At 36.4% G+C, this 16,776-nt stretch overlaps 1 protein-coding gene across 1 annotated transcript in view; it reads right to left on the bottom strand.

Moving 5' to 3' along the window:
- Positions 1–15,351: 15,351 nt before the first annotated feature.
- Positions 15,352–16,776, bottom strand: part of LOC132142375 (partitioning defective 3 homolog B-like) — a 197,133-nt gene continuing 195,708 nt past the window's right edge. The window contains exon 23 of the mRNA XM_059552188.1: positions 15,352–15,870. Within this exon, the coding sequence (XP_059408171.1) occupies positions 15,510–15,870 (361 nt within the window). The 3' untranslated portion in view covers positions 15,352–15,509. The remainder of the gene's footprint in view (positions 15,871–16,776) is intronic.

The raw sequence follows: 16,776 nt of genomic DNA, 5'->3' as shown, positions 1-16,776 counted from the left end.
TGCATGAAATTAAAATGAAAATAAGAAATGTGTAACTGTGTAGATGTGTAGCTACCAAAAAGTTTTTTTTTTTTTTTTTTTTATAAGAACCCTGATCAGATATAGCCATTGTGCCAAATATATCAGTGTGGGGGGATTTCTTTCCCTATTTTTGTCAAAATATTCTTTGATTTATGACCCGAGGTTCCCCTGCTGAAGATTTGAGATGTGGTTCAGTGACCAGAGAGCCACCTTTGACCGCATCCACACACGTCCCACCAATGCACACACAAGTGCACTACAGACCAATTTAGTGTAAGTGAGAGTGTGTAACCAGTCCTGCCTACACGGACACCCCTCCTCAACTGAGATCCAATGAGAACGAGTGTGAGTGTGGATGGTTGCTGTAAGCAGACATATATCATCCTTCACTGTATTCCCAGCACTTACAATCAACTGCCAATGAGCCCTGACCTGAAAAATACACGGATCCCAGCACACTTCATTTGGCGTGACCCCAGCAGAGCGGGCAGGTTAACCACAGAGCAGCGAGAGCGAGAGCGAGAGGTGTGCCTTGACGTGCCTGTCGGGGATGTTTGTGAGAGGAACAAAATCAAGTGTGAATGTTTTAGCTGAGTGAGTGTGGGTGTGTTTTCAACCAGACCCTTGAGTCCAGGCCTCTGTTTGCTCATGTCAACAGTGTTATCGTAGACGACTTATCAGTTGTTGCTCAGAACAAAACAATAGCCCTGCTGTAATCTTGACCTTCACACTTCCTTCAGCTTTGTTAAATGTATTTCAGAGGAACAGATCGCGGTGTAATATTCAGAATCAATATTTACAACACTTTCAAGGTATTAAAAGTCACTGAAAATTATTATTTAATGTCAAAAGTTTAACCATCAGCAGCCCTAGTTCTTAACTTTTGAGAATGAATGTGTTTAATGGTGCAAAATATTTTTAACACGATTAGTACATTTAGATGATTTGACGTTACATTTTAATTCAAAGCTCAACAATTGCAATTTGTGGAATAGTGTCAGAAAACAACCGCAGAAAACAGTTAACACCTCAGTATGTAAAACACAAACAGAGATTGCAGTAATGCACTTAGAACAAGTCCAAGAGGCAAGATGTTGCACCGGGAAATTAAATGTTAAATTAAATGAAAAAAGATTCAAAATCATAACCAACAATGCTAGTTAATCTTTCAACTCCTGTCATGACCATATACTGTAAAATCTGTAAACCTAGTAATGATAACTTGCATGATAAACTACCTACCTACATGTATGTATGTATAATTTTAACATAAAGAATTGACATTTATTCAGCAAGGATACATTAAATTGATCAAAAGCAAACACATCTGTAATTGTACAAATTATTTCTATTTCAAATGAATTATATTCTTTTTTTACTTTCTATTAATTAAGAAATCCTGAACAAAAATATCATGGTTTCGTGGAAAATATGAATTAGCATAACAGTTCAACATTGATAAAATGTTTCTTGAGCAGCAAATCAGCATATTAGAATGATTTTTAAAGGATCTTGTGACACAGAAGACTGGAGTAATGATGCTGAAAATTCTGCATTGCATAACAGGAATAAATTGCATTTTAAAATATATTACACTAGAATATATGATTTCTTAATATTGCTGTTTTTACTGTAGTGTTGATCAAATAAATGCTGCCTTGGTGAGCAGAAGACACTTCTTTCAAAAACATTTGACCAAATTCAAACTTGAACGGTGATTCACATTCAAAAATCCACTTATATTATTTACCAGAAGTTCATCCTAGATCATATTTGCACCACTAAAAGATAGATTTACAGCTCAAATAACACATTATTATATTGAAGAATTATTATAAGGGATTTAACAAAACTTCACACCGCATGTTGCATGCTACTTTTGGAATGCATCTATTTTAAATGCAGAATTGCACAAACATCTATTTCTTTCTTTCTTTTACAAACTGAAGGACAAATAATAATGACTGTCTCTAGTAATGTTGAACAAAACAGACAAAGATTTTGAAATGAGCTTGAAAACATGAATGGACAATTACAGCTAAATTATTTCCATAATGTCACAACTACTAAAAGACATTCAATGAGAGAAAATGTTTTTAAAAATAAAATATATATATATATATATATATATATATATATATATATATATATATATATATATATATATATATATATATATATATATATATATATATATATATATATATATATACCCAGCGAGGTGGTAACCCAAACCATAGGAATGAGAGAGGGATGGAAAGCTTGTGCAGGAAGAGAGGAGTGAGTGAAAAGGACAAGCAGTTGGCCGTCACGGGGTTTGCGGGTGATTGGGGTTGAGTGAGTGTGTGTGAAGGAGAAGGGGGCGGGAGAGTTGGGTGCGAGAGGATGGATGGATGTCACTGTGGCTTGTTATGACTGACTGCTGCTCACCGCACATCTATGGAATGCAAAATAAAGAAACAATTTGGCTTGACAGTTTCTAATTTATAAGGTATAATGAATTGTATTTACAAATGATTTTCCAAATTGTAAATGCAGAATAATCAACAGCACTTTTCGTGCACAGTTAAAGACTTAATCTTAAAGTAAACAGGGCCAATGAATACTCATTAAAATGCACGCTTTTTTTCTGAAAGTACATTGACTAGACATAAACAATATTGATGCAAGCAATAGAGTAGTGTAATAGTAATAATAATAATAATGATAAACTTAACCTTGCAAAGTCACATTTAATCTTTTTATTTCAGTGTCGTGATGACACAGGCAAGGATCACAGAACTGACCTTCACTGGTATCTATTTGTAAAACACTGTTTGCATTATTTTAATATATAAAGCTTATATTATTATATTATATTATATAATATAATTATACTTTGTTGTAGTATAGTATAGCTTTAAAAATGTAAAATGTAAATATATAATTGTAGTATTATAATTGTATGTATTGTATATGTGTATTATATTATATTATATTATAGTTATGTCAAAAAAATCTGTGTATACATGTAAACTTGCATTAAACCCAAACCGTTTTTATGCCTCCTCTCAGATTCTTCTTTTTTTAATCCATTTTTATTTCACCTGGACCTAAATGAGAGACATCAGAGACAAAGTCTCCAGAGGTCTGAACCTTTGAGCGTGACCTTTGTGGAATAAAACGATTCTCCTGCTACAGACCGTATTTGTTAGTAAGGGTTGGCATTTTGTTAAATACAAAGTGTTTCCCGAGCTGTTTTTAAAGTCTCTTTCAAGAATTGTCTGGGAAATGAGCCCTGAAATCACATAAATCTGTTCCTTACCAGCCGATTGTCTGCCAGGAGGAGAAGAAAACAAGCGCGAAACGTGAAATCACATTTGTGAAATCGGTCAAGATCTGCAGGCAAATTGGAGTAGCAAGTGTGACCTCTGAGTTTATTTATGCTTTGCCAGCCTCAAGTAGACAGCAATTGCACGTCTTAACGAGACATTTCCTAGCTGTTAATGAATCCTCCCAATCATCTGCAGCATCGCCTTAAAGGAGTCATATGATGCTGCTAAAAAGAACATTATTTTGTGTATTTGATGTAATGTGTTTATGCGATTTAATGTAAAAAAAAAAAAAAAAAAAAAAAACTTATTTTCCAAATACTGTACATTATTGTTTTTCTTCTATGCCCCGCCTTCTGAAATGTGTCGATTTTCACAAGGATCATCTCTCTGAAAAGTGAGGTGTGCTGTGATTGGCCAGCTATCCAGCACGTTGTGATTGGCCGAATGCCTCTAGAGTGAGACGGAAAACTACAAAGTAGGGAGAGTCGTGAAGGGGAGTTGTGGCCTAATGGTTAGAGAGTCGGACTCCCAATCGAAAGGTTGTGAGTTCGAGTCCCGGGCTGGCAGGAATTGTGGGTGGGGGGAGTGCATGTACAGTTCCCTCTCCACCTTCAATACCACGACTTAGGTGACCTTGAGCAAGGCATCGAACCCCCAACTGCTCCCCGGGCGCCGCAGCATAAATGGCTGCCCACTGCTCTGGGTGTGTGCTCACAGTGTGTGTGTGTGTTCACTGCTCTGTGTGTGTGCATTTCGGATGGGTTAAATGCAGAGCACAAATTCTGAGTATGGGTCACCATACTTGGCTGAATGTCACTTCACTTCACTTCACTTGCTTTCTTAAAGGAACAACATCACAGGGCGAGGCCAGAAACGTTTAAGTGGGTGAGCTGAGCTAAAGAAAAGTAGAAATGTTATTAACTAATGTCAATAAAGATTAATTAATACTGTAGGCCTACGAAATGTATTTCTCATTGTTAACGTAGGCCTACAGCATTGCCAAACGTTAACTAAAGTTTACTATATGTAAAGCATTACCTTAGATGATGGGGCTTCGCAGATGATCTCATAATCAAGTGTCTCCGTTCACATTCAAAGGAGTAGATATTAAAGACCGCAGAAATGAGCGCGGCTTTAAATATGTAGTTCGTTGTGGAGAGTGTCTAGCACAATGGTAATGTGATGCTTTAAACAAGTTTGGCTCAGAAGTTTCTAATCTATAAATCCATCAAATGCTGGTCTAGTTTCATTTGGCGGACTGGATGTAGTGATAAGACTTACATTTCTTTTGGGAAATCCAGTATATACTTTTTAAATACTGAATGAGAACTTTGAAATGTAACTATTTTCAAACACTCGTGTCCTCACGTCGTAAACATAATTGTGGGTAGGTGGGACAGAAACTGACCAATCATTATTTTCACAAGCGTATGGTATGCACCTATAGGAAGAGGGGAAATGAATGAACTGCCTGTAATTGACCATGAAAACTCATGTTTAATATATTTTAAAGCACATATTTGAAGTTATACTGAAACTATACATTTATAATTACTGTCTTTTGACAAATAACATTCATCTGGAAAATTACCAGCTTCTCACTGGGTGGGCCACAGCTGAAAATGGGTGGTCCATTGCCCACCCGGGCCCATCTGTAGCTTCTCCCCTGCGTCACACCGCGGTGGCCTTGGTTGAGCAGAGGCCGGAGGCCTAGGGTGGTCAGCTTGAGAATGGTGTGGCAGGTGGATTCTATGAAGGAGCGTACCTTGGTCTTGCAGCAACCACATGTGACGACCTCTGGCTGGATGCTGCTTCATCCACGGATGATTGTCCTCTCTTGGAAGGCCAAACAACGTAGTTTCGCTTTCACAGTGAAATGCACAGCGCCTATACGACATGGCGGTAACAACAATACTACAACGACAATAAAAGTTACGACTTCTTTCTTTGCATGAACATCTGGGCGGTGTTATGCAAATCTTCCAACATAGTGATGCAGATATTTGGGGGCATGTTAGAACGAGCCGTTTCAGGGGGGCGTGGATGAGTGTTAACTTTTATAAAGAATATCTCTATGCATTTTAGGCTTTAGTCTTTGCAACTTCACATATCTTCTTTATACACCAAGAGCTTGTAACACAGATAAAGGAAAAATTTAAATCGCATCATATGACAAAGATGTGCGGCTTTTGTGTGAACATGATACGCTCCATTCTGGGCAATGCCTTGACTCGCAGGTTGTTTGGAATTCTCCATCTGGAATCTTTTATTGGACCGTCGTGCCAGTTTCTATAGTAACTGTATACACTGAGACAGAGAATTCTGGAATGCAAAAACATGGAGCGAGAGAGAGCAAGAGAGAGAGAGAGAGAGAGAGAGAGAGATCCATCAGTGTGATTCATGAGGGGCTGCTGAGGTCTTGTCCACGAACTATATTTTAAAGGGGTCATGAGTTGAGAAATCTAAATTCCCTTGATTCCTTGTATATAAAAGCATAAAAAAATATAAAAACATCCTGTACATTTCAGAACTGAAAACTTTCTTGTAAGTCTAAAAACAGTTTCTATTGAAGCCAGTCTGCCAAAAATGACAAGTGGAATTTGTCACTTTATGACATAATAGTGTGGCTAAACACCGCCTCCACAGAAGATCATCGCTGCCGACTCTCTAACCATTAGACCACGACTGCCCGCAACTCTGATCCCAACATTAGGAAAGAGGGGATGAACTTTATTTGTTTACAAATAAGGCACAATTCGACGCAGGATTTTCATAAAGATTGAAACTAAAAGACGATGCTATGCTGACTATATTGGATCCAACAGTAGTGTCACACCACACAAGTCTGAGTTACTGTTTTTATTACATGGTCACTATTGCTTTGTCTGTTATTACAGATAGTTTGATATATACTGAGCATTTATGTGTTTTTAACCTAAATCACAGCAGCGTCCATCTATGAAGGATGTACATGTAGGCTGTCAAACATGTTAGACAATCATAGCTTTGGCCGTTGACTCCCAAGTCTAAAATTTGCCTATTCAAACACAGGGGTTCAAAACGGGACAGAAAATTTACTATTACTTTTAAATTATGATGATTTTTGATGTAAAAATCTTGATAACATTATGAGTGGACCTCAGAGAATGGTATACAAAATAAAAAAAGAAGGCAGTTCATGACCCCTTTAATTAAAGGCACACACACAAACAAGCCTGTATTGCTTCATTTTTAGAAATGTCCTTTCCTGATTATCGACCAAATGAGTCAGAAGAAAAAGCAGCTTTTAAATCTGCATTCAATGCCTGTATTAATCAATATTTTCTGAACTGGTTGTTGTTATTGTTCTGGGTGGTTATTAGCCATTCCAGACTGAGTCTGCAGAAATATATCAACTGATGATGTTATACGAGTAATCATCAATCTCTTACACAGGATATTTTCAGAGTCTAATTTGAATTTGTGCAATTTTTATCGAAGTTCAACTCTTGCAATGTACAATACAGAAGCTGATGTTTTAATGTAAATTCATTTTGCTTTCATTTTGTCGGGCTTATGGAAATTTATAGGTCATTTACCTTAGAAAAAGGTCTGTGGCGGTACCATACGTACATACAGTATAATGGTAGTGAATGATCATTCAAATAGCATGGTGTTCAGACCAGTACAATTACAAATAATAATGACAAATAACTGTAGTACTACAGGAGTTGGTTTTAACATACAAATCATCTGGTACTTTATGATTACCATATTCACATACAGTGATATTGAACGAAAGGTATATGCCATATAATGGCATTTACTGAAAACACACATTGTATTACTACTGTAACATATCCTAAATAAATAAATAACCTGGTAGTACCACAGTACTTTTTCTTATCAGAGACATCAATGTACAGTAGCTTTTTCTTATTAGGCTTAGTGTAGTTTACGTTACTTTCAAAAATGCTATGGTACAAACATAGTAGTATTAATAGTGACATTTGTTTTTTTCTGCACAAGCCATCAGTTTAGTTTTTGTTGTTTTTTGGGCTAATGGAAATGTCCACTACAAAATATATTGTGGTGGTACTCTCAGATCATTACCATGTCAGATGTAAATACCATGGTATTTTCATGGTACTCCAGAGTACTTTAAGTAATATCACTTTGGTCACTGTACATGTACATACTATGTACCTATTATAGTGATTACGATAACTAGTGTGTAATAACTAGGTACTAACCATGAACCTACCCCTAAACCCAAGCTTAAGCCATGCTGTTAACTTATATTACTCTTAGGTAAGTACATTTTAAGTACATGTAAGTACACAAAGTGCAACAGTTAGTAGTATGGTAGTTTTTGGTACTTTATTGTTAGTCATGGTAATACCATGGTATTGAATGATTATCAAATTCATATACCATGCTATTGAAATTATACCGAAAGATACTTAAGGGAATACCATGATACATACTGAAAATAAAACATTCTATTATGGTACCATGTCCAAAAACATGCTACTTTTTTGTTAGTATCAACAAACAGATCTGATTTTTGTGGTTGAATAATCATCAGTTTGGCTTAATGCTATCAAAAATTGCCAAAGTACATGATACTCAGAGTTTTTTGTTTGTTTGTTTGTTTGTTTTTGGGTTCATGTAGAGACAATTTAGTTTTTGGGCTTATGGAGATTTACCCGACAAAATAAACCGTGGTGGTGCTATGGTGTGAGGTGATAAAACCATGGTATTTCCTTAGTAGCCTATTTCAAAATTACTCCTAATAGCATCACATTATTACTTTTCTACATGTCTAAAAACCATGTTAGTAGCACGGTAGTTTTGGGTACATGGAAATACCAAGGTACTAAATGATTATCATATTCATATGCCATGCTACTGAAATAATACCACAGAGAATATCATGGTACATACTGAAAATAAAACATTGTATTACCACAGTACCATGTCCAAAATAATAATATCATGGTCCTACAGTAATATATGTCCAAAAATCATATTAGTGGCATGGTAGTTTTGCATACTTTTTTGTAAATCATCATGATACTTTGACATGTACAGTACCATGGTATTGAATGAATACCATACTCATACAGTGATACTAAAACGATACTAAAATAAACTTTCTTAGAATATCATAGGATTACTACAGTGCTATGTCCAAAAATAAATGAATGAATGAATTAATAAATAAATAAAAACCCTTATTATACCATGGTACTTTTTGTGTAAGGAAAAATAGCATTCCCAACCCCAGTGCCAATAGAGTGAGTCTTAGATACACATCTCTTGGCTGCAGGCCGAGGCTCTTAGCACTAAGCTAATAGGAGCGTTCCTTTTATCATGATGCAGAAACCCGATACTGCGGATGGAATGTGGGGCACGAGCAGCCTGCGCTGCTCTGTCAACCAAAACACCTGGCATCACCCTTGAGCTGCCCATGTCAGCCGGTCAGCTGGGGAAGGTCATTAGCTGTGTGTGTGTATGGAGTAATATAGATCTAAATTAAGCTTCATGTCATTCTAAAGCAGTACTATTTGACTTGACCTTTGCTCCTGATACCAGACAATGTTTGTATTCATCATTGATAATGTGTTTCATTTTAAAGTAAAGAACTACTAGCTTCTTCATCATCAAAGGTTAGTAGTATGAAGAACAAGTGTGAAATGACTCTGAAATGACTTTTCCGCTTATGTCACTTAGGTAAAGTGGGTTTATGTTAGTCATTGCTTTAGGCTTCTATTGCAGGTAATGTAGCTACTACAATAGCTACTACAGTCATCTAATGTAAATATAATACAGTGTGCTGCATTAATACCAAAACTAAAGAAGCAGTCTAAAAACCTTCTCAAAAGTGGACTGGTGCAGTTTTAAACCATGGTAAACTCTCACTTTCCTCTTATTTTTTTAGTAAATATGCTATTTGACACAAAAAATATATCACATTACCTACATAAAATGGCTGTGAATACCAGCCATTGGTATTAAAATACTTAAATATGGAGGAAATAATTATATGCGTACATTACTTATACTGTACATGATATATACATATATTCTAAATATCCTAAATAAAGGTAGATTCATAAATATATAAAATGTAATTAAATATATTTAGGCTTACATTTATACCTTGTGCCTGTGGCTCAGTGGTAGAGGAATTGCATTAGCAGTGCAATAGGTCATGGGTTCAATTCCTAGGAACAAACATACTGATAATAATTATAGCCTGAAAAAACAAAACAAAAAAACAACAACAAATATATATATATATATAGCCTGAATGGACCATTAGTCGCTTTGGATAAAAGCATCTGCCATATGCATATATTCAGATTTACATTTTTTTTATTTTATTATAACTTTATGTTTGGCCCTTCCTAAAATACAGTACTGTACATAATATAAATGTGCGTGTGTAAAATTTGATAACTTACTGTATGAATCTGCAGGCTAAGGCCGAGGAATTTTGGGAACCTGAACAAAACCCATGGCAGAACAGTTAGTCTGAGCATTAGCAAAACGTTGACAATGTTTATACAATACTGATGATTGAACAGGATTTGCACTATGGCAAAACTGCAGAAGGATTGGAGATTTATGAGTCAAAAAAAGGCAAGATATCCCTTCATGTTCACTATAAAACAGGTGTGCTCTTAGCAATTACATAACATAGTAGTGACTGAAGGCACTTACGAGCAGTGTTTAAAGCAGGTGAAGCCCAGGTCAGTGCTTTCCTCCTCCATACACTCTAGCTGGTCCGTTCTGAGGCTCACGTCTCACCAGAGTTTCTTATAATGGCAGCATAATGAAATGAGCAAAATCCACTCAACTGGCAAGATTAGCTCAGATACGAGACTCACCAATGAATGAAGGGGACATAATTGAAATAAATGAGTGATCACTGTAAAGGACAAGACGACAGAGAGATGAAATGTGCATTTCATTTTCATAGTGAGGTCATTGGGAGCTTTGAGGCCGTGAGTCATTCCTCTCTGTCGTTTCATCTCTCTGCCATCAGTATATATATATATATATATATATATATATATATATATATATATATATATATATATATATATATATACAGTACAGACCAAAAGTTTGGACACACCTTCTCATTCAAAGAGTTTTCTTTATTTTCATGACTATGAAAATTGTAGATTCACACTGAAGGCATCAAAACTATGAATTAACACATGTGGAATTATATATGGAATTATATACATAACAAAAAAAGTGTGAAACAACTGAAAATATGTCATTTTCTAGGTTCTTCAAAGTAGCCACCTTTTGCTTTGATTACTGCTTTGCACACTCTTGGCATTCTCTTGATGAGCTTCAAGAGGTAGTCACCTGAAATGGTCTTCCAACAGTCTTGAAGGAGTTCCCCGAGAGATGCTTAGCACTTGTTGGCCCTTTTGCCTTCTGTCTGCGGTCCAGCTCACCCCTAAACCATCTCGATTGGGTTCAGGTCCGGTGACTGTGGAGGCCAGGTCATCTGGCGCAGCACCCCATCACTCTCCTTCTTGGTCAAATAGCCCTTGATGCCTTCAGTGTGACTTTACAATTTTCATAGTCATGAAAATAAGGAAAACTCTTTGAATGAGAAGGTGTGTCCAAACTTTTGGTCTGTACTGTATATATACATATATATATATATATATACACACACACACGCACACACACACACACACACACACGCACGCACGCACGCACGCACGCACGCACACACGCACGCACGCACGCGCACACACACACACACACACACACACACACACTGATGGCACCGCATTAGTATATTAAATACATTTGTTGCAATACTTAAAAAATAAGTCAGCATCATATTTAACACTTCCATGTACTGAATATGAATGAAAGGGGCCATAAGCTACTAACATATACACTCCTATTTCAGAATAATTATTGAACTAAAAAAAAAAGAAAAAAAAAAGGAAAGAAAAATGTGTCAATTAGTCAGATTAGACATATTAGAATACACACACACACATGCATGCATGCAAGTTGTATACTTTATTATTATAATTTTTTTAGTTAATGTTTAACTTAAAAACAAATAAAAACAAAAACTAATAAAAATGACTAAATGTTACTAATACATTACATTTAATTTAATGTGACCTATAAAATATATATTTTCTAACTATATATCAATAAAAAGTCAAATATATGAGATAGTACCATAAAATCCCCTAAAAATGCAAAATATTAAATAAAAATTATCAAACAAAAATATAATACATTTAATTCATTAAAAAAATACTTGTTTCTTATAAATTTTACAACGATTTAGCATAAGTATACACAGTATATTAATCAACGTATATTTTAAAGGAGCAAGAAGATACGGTTTATGATAAGGCCCTTTTAAAATGAACTGTGGCTCATAAAATCCACGAGTGGTGGTCTTCGAACTAAATAATGAAGATCATCACAGTTATTATCTTTCTTTTCATTTTTATCAACCTTTTGCTCAACAGTGCTCTCACGATTCATTTATTCCCACATAACATCTCTCTCTTTTGTCATCCACAAGTTAATTAAACTGAAATTCTGTCCAGATATATGCAAACACTTTAAAATTCCTTATCAGCAAGATTTCCCCAAAAGGTCCATTAGGCCCTAATAACTTTAGTGCAGCCCTCTGTAGCTTAATTGGTAGAGGATAAATTAGTACTAATCAGCAGAAGTAATTAACAGTAATGTTAAATAAGAGGTTGTCTAAGTCATCATTATGACTATGAAGTTGTAAGACTGTACAAGAGCAAAATGAATACCAAACAGCCTTACTGAAGTCATCATTAACATGTCATTAACCAAAACACCACTTTATTTACAAAAAACAAACAAAACATACACAATTTTATTTAAAATAAGAAAGTACCAAAATTTCATAATCAATCTGAATTGACGTAATAGCCATATTATTTAACCCAAAAATGTAGGCCTATAACATCAAGACTCATTTTTGCTTATGGCGTGTGTAGTGGCACAAACTTCTTTCCATTTAATACAACATTTGCTCAACAAAATAAAAACAATACCACAAAATGTATTGCTATACATGTTATCTGATTTCATAAGTTATGCCGACCAGCATTTAGATTTTCATAAAAATATAAGAGCAAAAAACTAATAAACAAACAATGAGTAAAATTGCACAGCATTTGGTCTCTTTGTAAAAAAAAAAAAAAAAAACATGAAAAAAAACAATAACCTGAAAACCAAGTATAAAACTATTAAATAAAAACATAAACATTTTATTCAATAAAATCCAAGTAAAATAGAAAAATAAAAACAAAGATATTATATTTTCCATAAACATTAAATGACCACAATGTTACGAAAATATAGATATTAAAAATCAACTTTTCAATGACAAGACAGACACAAGATTGAACACCAACTGATTGTACATACTGTAAAATCTATAGAGTAACATATGTGTATAAGGTAAATTCTTACAAATAAAATCAACAAAACTTCATGTATTCTCAGAATATTCAGTTTCTATCTGACAATTTTCCTGTAAACCTCTTCATTCAGGCATTAAATGTGCAAAAAAACAAAAAACAAAGTGGAAGTAAAGTTTGTTTTCTAAGCTGGTTCTTGCAGGATCCTGTTTAGACTGGCAACATATCTCCTAACTACAAAAAAATATAATTTTACAAACCAAGGATTTCAGGAAGTCTTGTTTTTAAAGGGCACCTGTTAGGCAAAATTCACTTTTACATGGTGTTTGGACATAAATGTGTGTTGGCAGTGTGTGAACACAACCCTACAATGATAAAAATGCACCCACTCCTTATTTTTTAATGCTCATTAAAGGATTAATGAGGAATTCTGAAGACGGGGTGGGAATATGCAGCTCTTTTGTATTTAAAGTGATACACACCAAAACAGCTCTTTTTTTTAGACATGCCCCCAAAAATAAATATTCCACATTTTTTAATAAATTATCTATTGGGTATTTTGAGCTGAAAATTTACAGACATATTCTGGCGACACTCCAGACTAATATTACATCTTGTTAAAAGGGGCATAAAAGGTGCACTTTAAAGCAATGATCCAACAACAACGATCATTCACTACAAGAACCCTGTGCATAGAGCATTGTGTATTGCACCTAGGGGGCAGTATTTCATGCAGGACTATGATAAAACGGCTAAATGGGAAAACAAATTCCAGGAATGTAAAAACCTCTACCTAAGATAAAAGAAAAGACGTGACAAAAAAAAAAAGACAAAACATTTCGAGACCTTGGTATTGGATCAACTATTTGTGTAACCTTGCCGTTTTGTTTTTGGGCCTCAGAACGAGTTTAGTCAAATGAATCAAGGAGAGAGGTGGCTTGAAGAGAATATTATCCTCATAACATTGTAATGAATAACACTTAACAGGGTGAGTGGAATCTTTTGGGAGTTACTCCAAAGGCAAAAAAAAAAAAAAAAAATTCTTTTAACCACAAAAAGTAAACTGATTGTGAATTTCTTCACATTTTAAAACTTCTCACTCATGCTATCATAAGGCACCCAATATACAGGTATAAACAAATAATGCTCTGAGAAAATCTGACATTTAAGGATAATAAGCGATACCAATCATGTCATCAACAAAACAATATGTAATCATGATGGGAAGAAATGGCCATACTTACCATGGTAGACCATCATATACACAAATTTGTGTGGCATCATGAATTAAAGAAAAACGCCACCGCTTTTCTATATTTCACTATGTTCTTTAAAAAAAGTGAAGGGAAGTGACGTGACATTCAGCCAAGTATGGTGACCCATACTCAGAATTTGTGCTCTGCATTTAACCCATCCGAAGTGCACACGAACAGAGCAGTGAACACACACACTGTGAACACACACCCGGAGCAGTGGGCAGCCATTTATGCTGCAGCGCCCGGGGAGCAGTTGGGGGTTCGATGCCTTGCTCAAGGGCACCTCAGTCGTGGTATTGAAGGTGGAGAGAGAACTGTACATGCACTCCCCCCACCTACAATTCCTGCCAGCCCGAGACTCGAACTCACAACCTTTCGATTGCGAGGCCGACTCTCTAACCATTAGGCCACGACTTCCCACAACATACGTACGATATGTACCTCTCCCGTCTCAGCGAGTGCACTTAAATCGCTGTAGCGTGTGGCGCCACTATGCTAGCGTTTAGCTTAGCACCATTCATTCCTTAGGATCCAAACAGGGATGAATTTAGAAGCCACCAAAAACTTCCATGTTTTCCCTATTTAAAGATAGTTATATGAGTAGTTACATGAGTAATTATGGCGGCACAAAATAAAGCGGATAAACAATGACAACTATAATGTATGGCAGAAGAGCACTTTGCAGCACTTCGACCTCTGGGCAGTAATATCATCACTCATGAGAACTCCCCCAAACTACTACCAATAGTGCAGGCGTGCAGGGAGAGGGAGAGGGGCAGGAGGAGTTTTCAGGAGTGATGATATTACTGCGCCGAGGTCCAAGTGCTGTGAAGTGCTCTTCCACCATACATTATAGTTATTATCATTATTATAATTTTTTATCCGCTTAGAAAATCGCCATGTTTTATTTTGGGTCACCATACTTACTTGTGTAACTACTCATGTAACTGTCTTTAAATAGGGAAAACATGGAAGTGTTTGGTGGCTTCTAAATTCATCCCAGTTTGGATCCCAAGGAATGAATGGTGATGAGCTAAATGCTAGCATAGTGGTGCCACGCGCTACAGCGACTACTGCTCGCACTGAGACAGGACAGGTACATATCAACTCATCTAAGTTGAAGGAAGTACATAGTGAAATATGGAAAAACGGTGGCGTTTTTCTTTTAAATTAATGCAAAACGTACATATATATATATATATATATATATATATACAAACCCTATGTGCTTCCTTCAAATTTAACCGACTCGTAAAATTTACTTGCTGTTCAGAACATATACTAATCAAGAGGAAAAAAAAAAGCTGACGTCCAAAACAAAATCACAAATTTTACTTAACTATTTAACTATGGAGAAATCAAGGGTTATGTCAAGCCAACTGTATTTGCCTTTTCTTCTCATAAGTCTAAGAAAACGAATTAGTTTTTCCTTTTTAAATGGACAGAATCATATAATCACTTTATAATCTCCTCTAGACAGTTCCAATCATTGGTTTTTTCTGCTGGGGATCTTGGTATTGTTCATCTCCGTATGGCCCGTAACGATCAGGACTGGCCGCCCGATAATTCCCCTGTTTTATTGTATCATATTGCGGTGGGGCTCTGGCACCTGGGTTCAAAGAGGGAGGGACATCCTGCCTCATGGGACCCATCTGTTGGGCTGGAGATGTGGGGTAGTAACCACCCGTGGCCTCCGCGGGTCTGGGTACAGGCAACCGGGGAGAGCGAGGAGGATAGTTGTCTTGATGGGTCTCATGGATGGGGTTGGGGTAATGGACAGGGTCTCTCTGGCTGGCCCAGTTCTGATTTGGGTAGTCCTCCATGGGCATCCTCCTGGAAAAACAATACCATAGATCAGTGTTCAATCAACCTGTCAATGGCGATCGACTGGTAGATCTTAATCACTATCCCAGAAGATCCTGAAAATAAATGAAAAATAAGTACAAAATATACTGAACAAAATTATAAGTTCAACACATTTTTTGTTTTTGGCCCCATTTTTCATGAGTTGAACTCAAAGAGCTAAGACTTTTTCTCTGTACACAAAAGGCCTATTTCTCTCAATCTGTGTTAGTAAGCACTTCTCCTTTGCCGAGATTATCCATCCACCTCACAGGTGTGGCATATCAAGAGGCTGAATAGACAGCATGATTATTGAAGAGATGTGCCTTAGACTGGCCACAATAAAAGGGCACTTTAAAATGTGCAGTTTTAAGTATTGGGGTCCGAAAACCAGTCAGTATTTGGTATGACCACCATTTGTCTCACGCAGTGCAACCATCTCCTTTGTATAGAGTTGATCAGGTTGTTGATTGTGCCCTGAGGAATGTTGGTCCACTCCTCTTCAATGGCTGTGTGAAGTTGCTAGATGTTGGCAGGAACTGGAACCTGCTGTCATATACGCTGATACAGAGCATCCCAAACATGCTCAATGGATGACATGTCTGGTGAGTATGCTGGCCATGCAAGAACTGGTATGCTTTCAGCTTCCAGGAATTGTGTACAGATCCTTGCAACATGGGACCATGCATTATCATGCTGTAACATGAGGTGATGGTCGTGGATGAATGGCACAACAATGGGCCTCAGCATCTTGTCAGAGTATCTCCGTGAATTCAAAATTCTATCAATAAAATGCACCTGTGTTCGTTGTCCATAACATACGCCTGCCCATACCATACCATAACCCCACCACTACCATGGGCCACTTGACGCCATACACGCTGTATGCCATCTGCC

The sequence above is a fragment of the Carassius carassius genome, chromosome 6, assembly GCF_963082965.1.
Source record: "Carassius carassius chromosome 6, fCarCar2.1, whole genome shotgun sequence".
Taxonomy (NCBI): domain Eukaryota; kingdom Metazoa; phylum Chordata; class Actinopteri; order Cypriniformes; family Cyprinidae; genus Carassius; species Carassius carassius.
The sequence above is the reverse complement of the archived record's forward strand: the minus strand, read 5'-3'. Positions and strand labels throughout refer to the sequence as shown.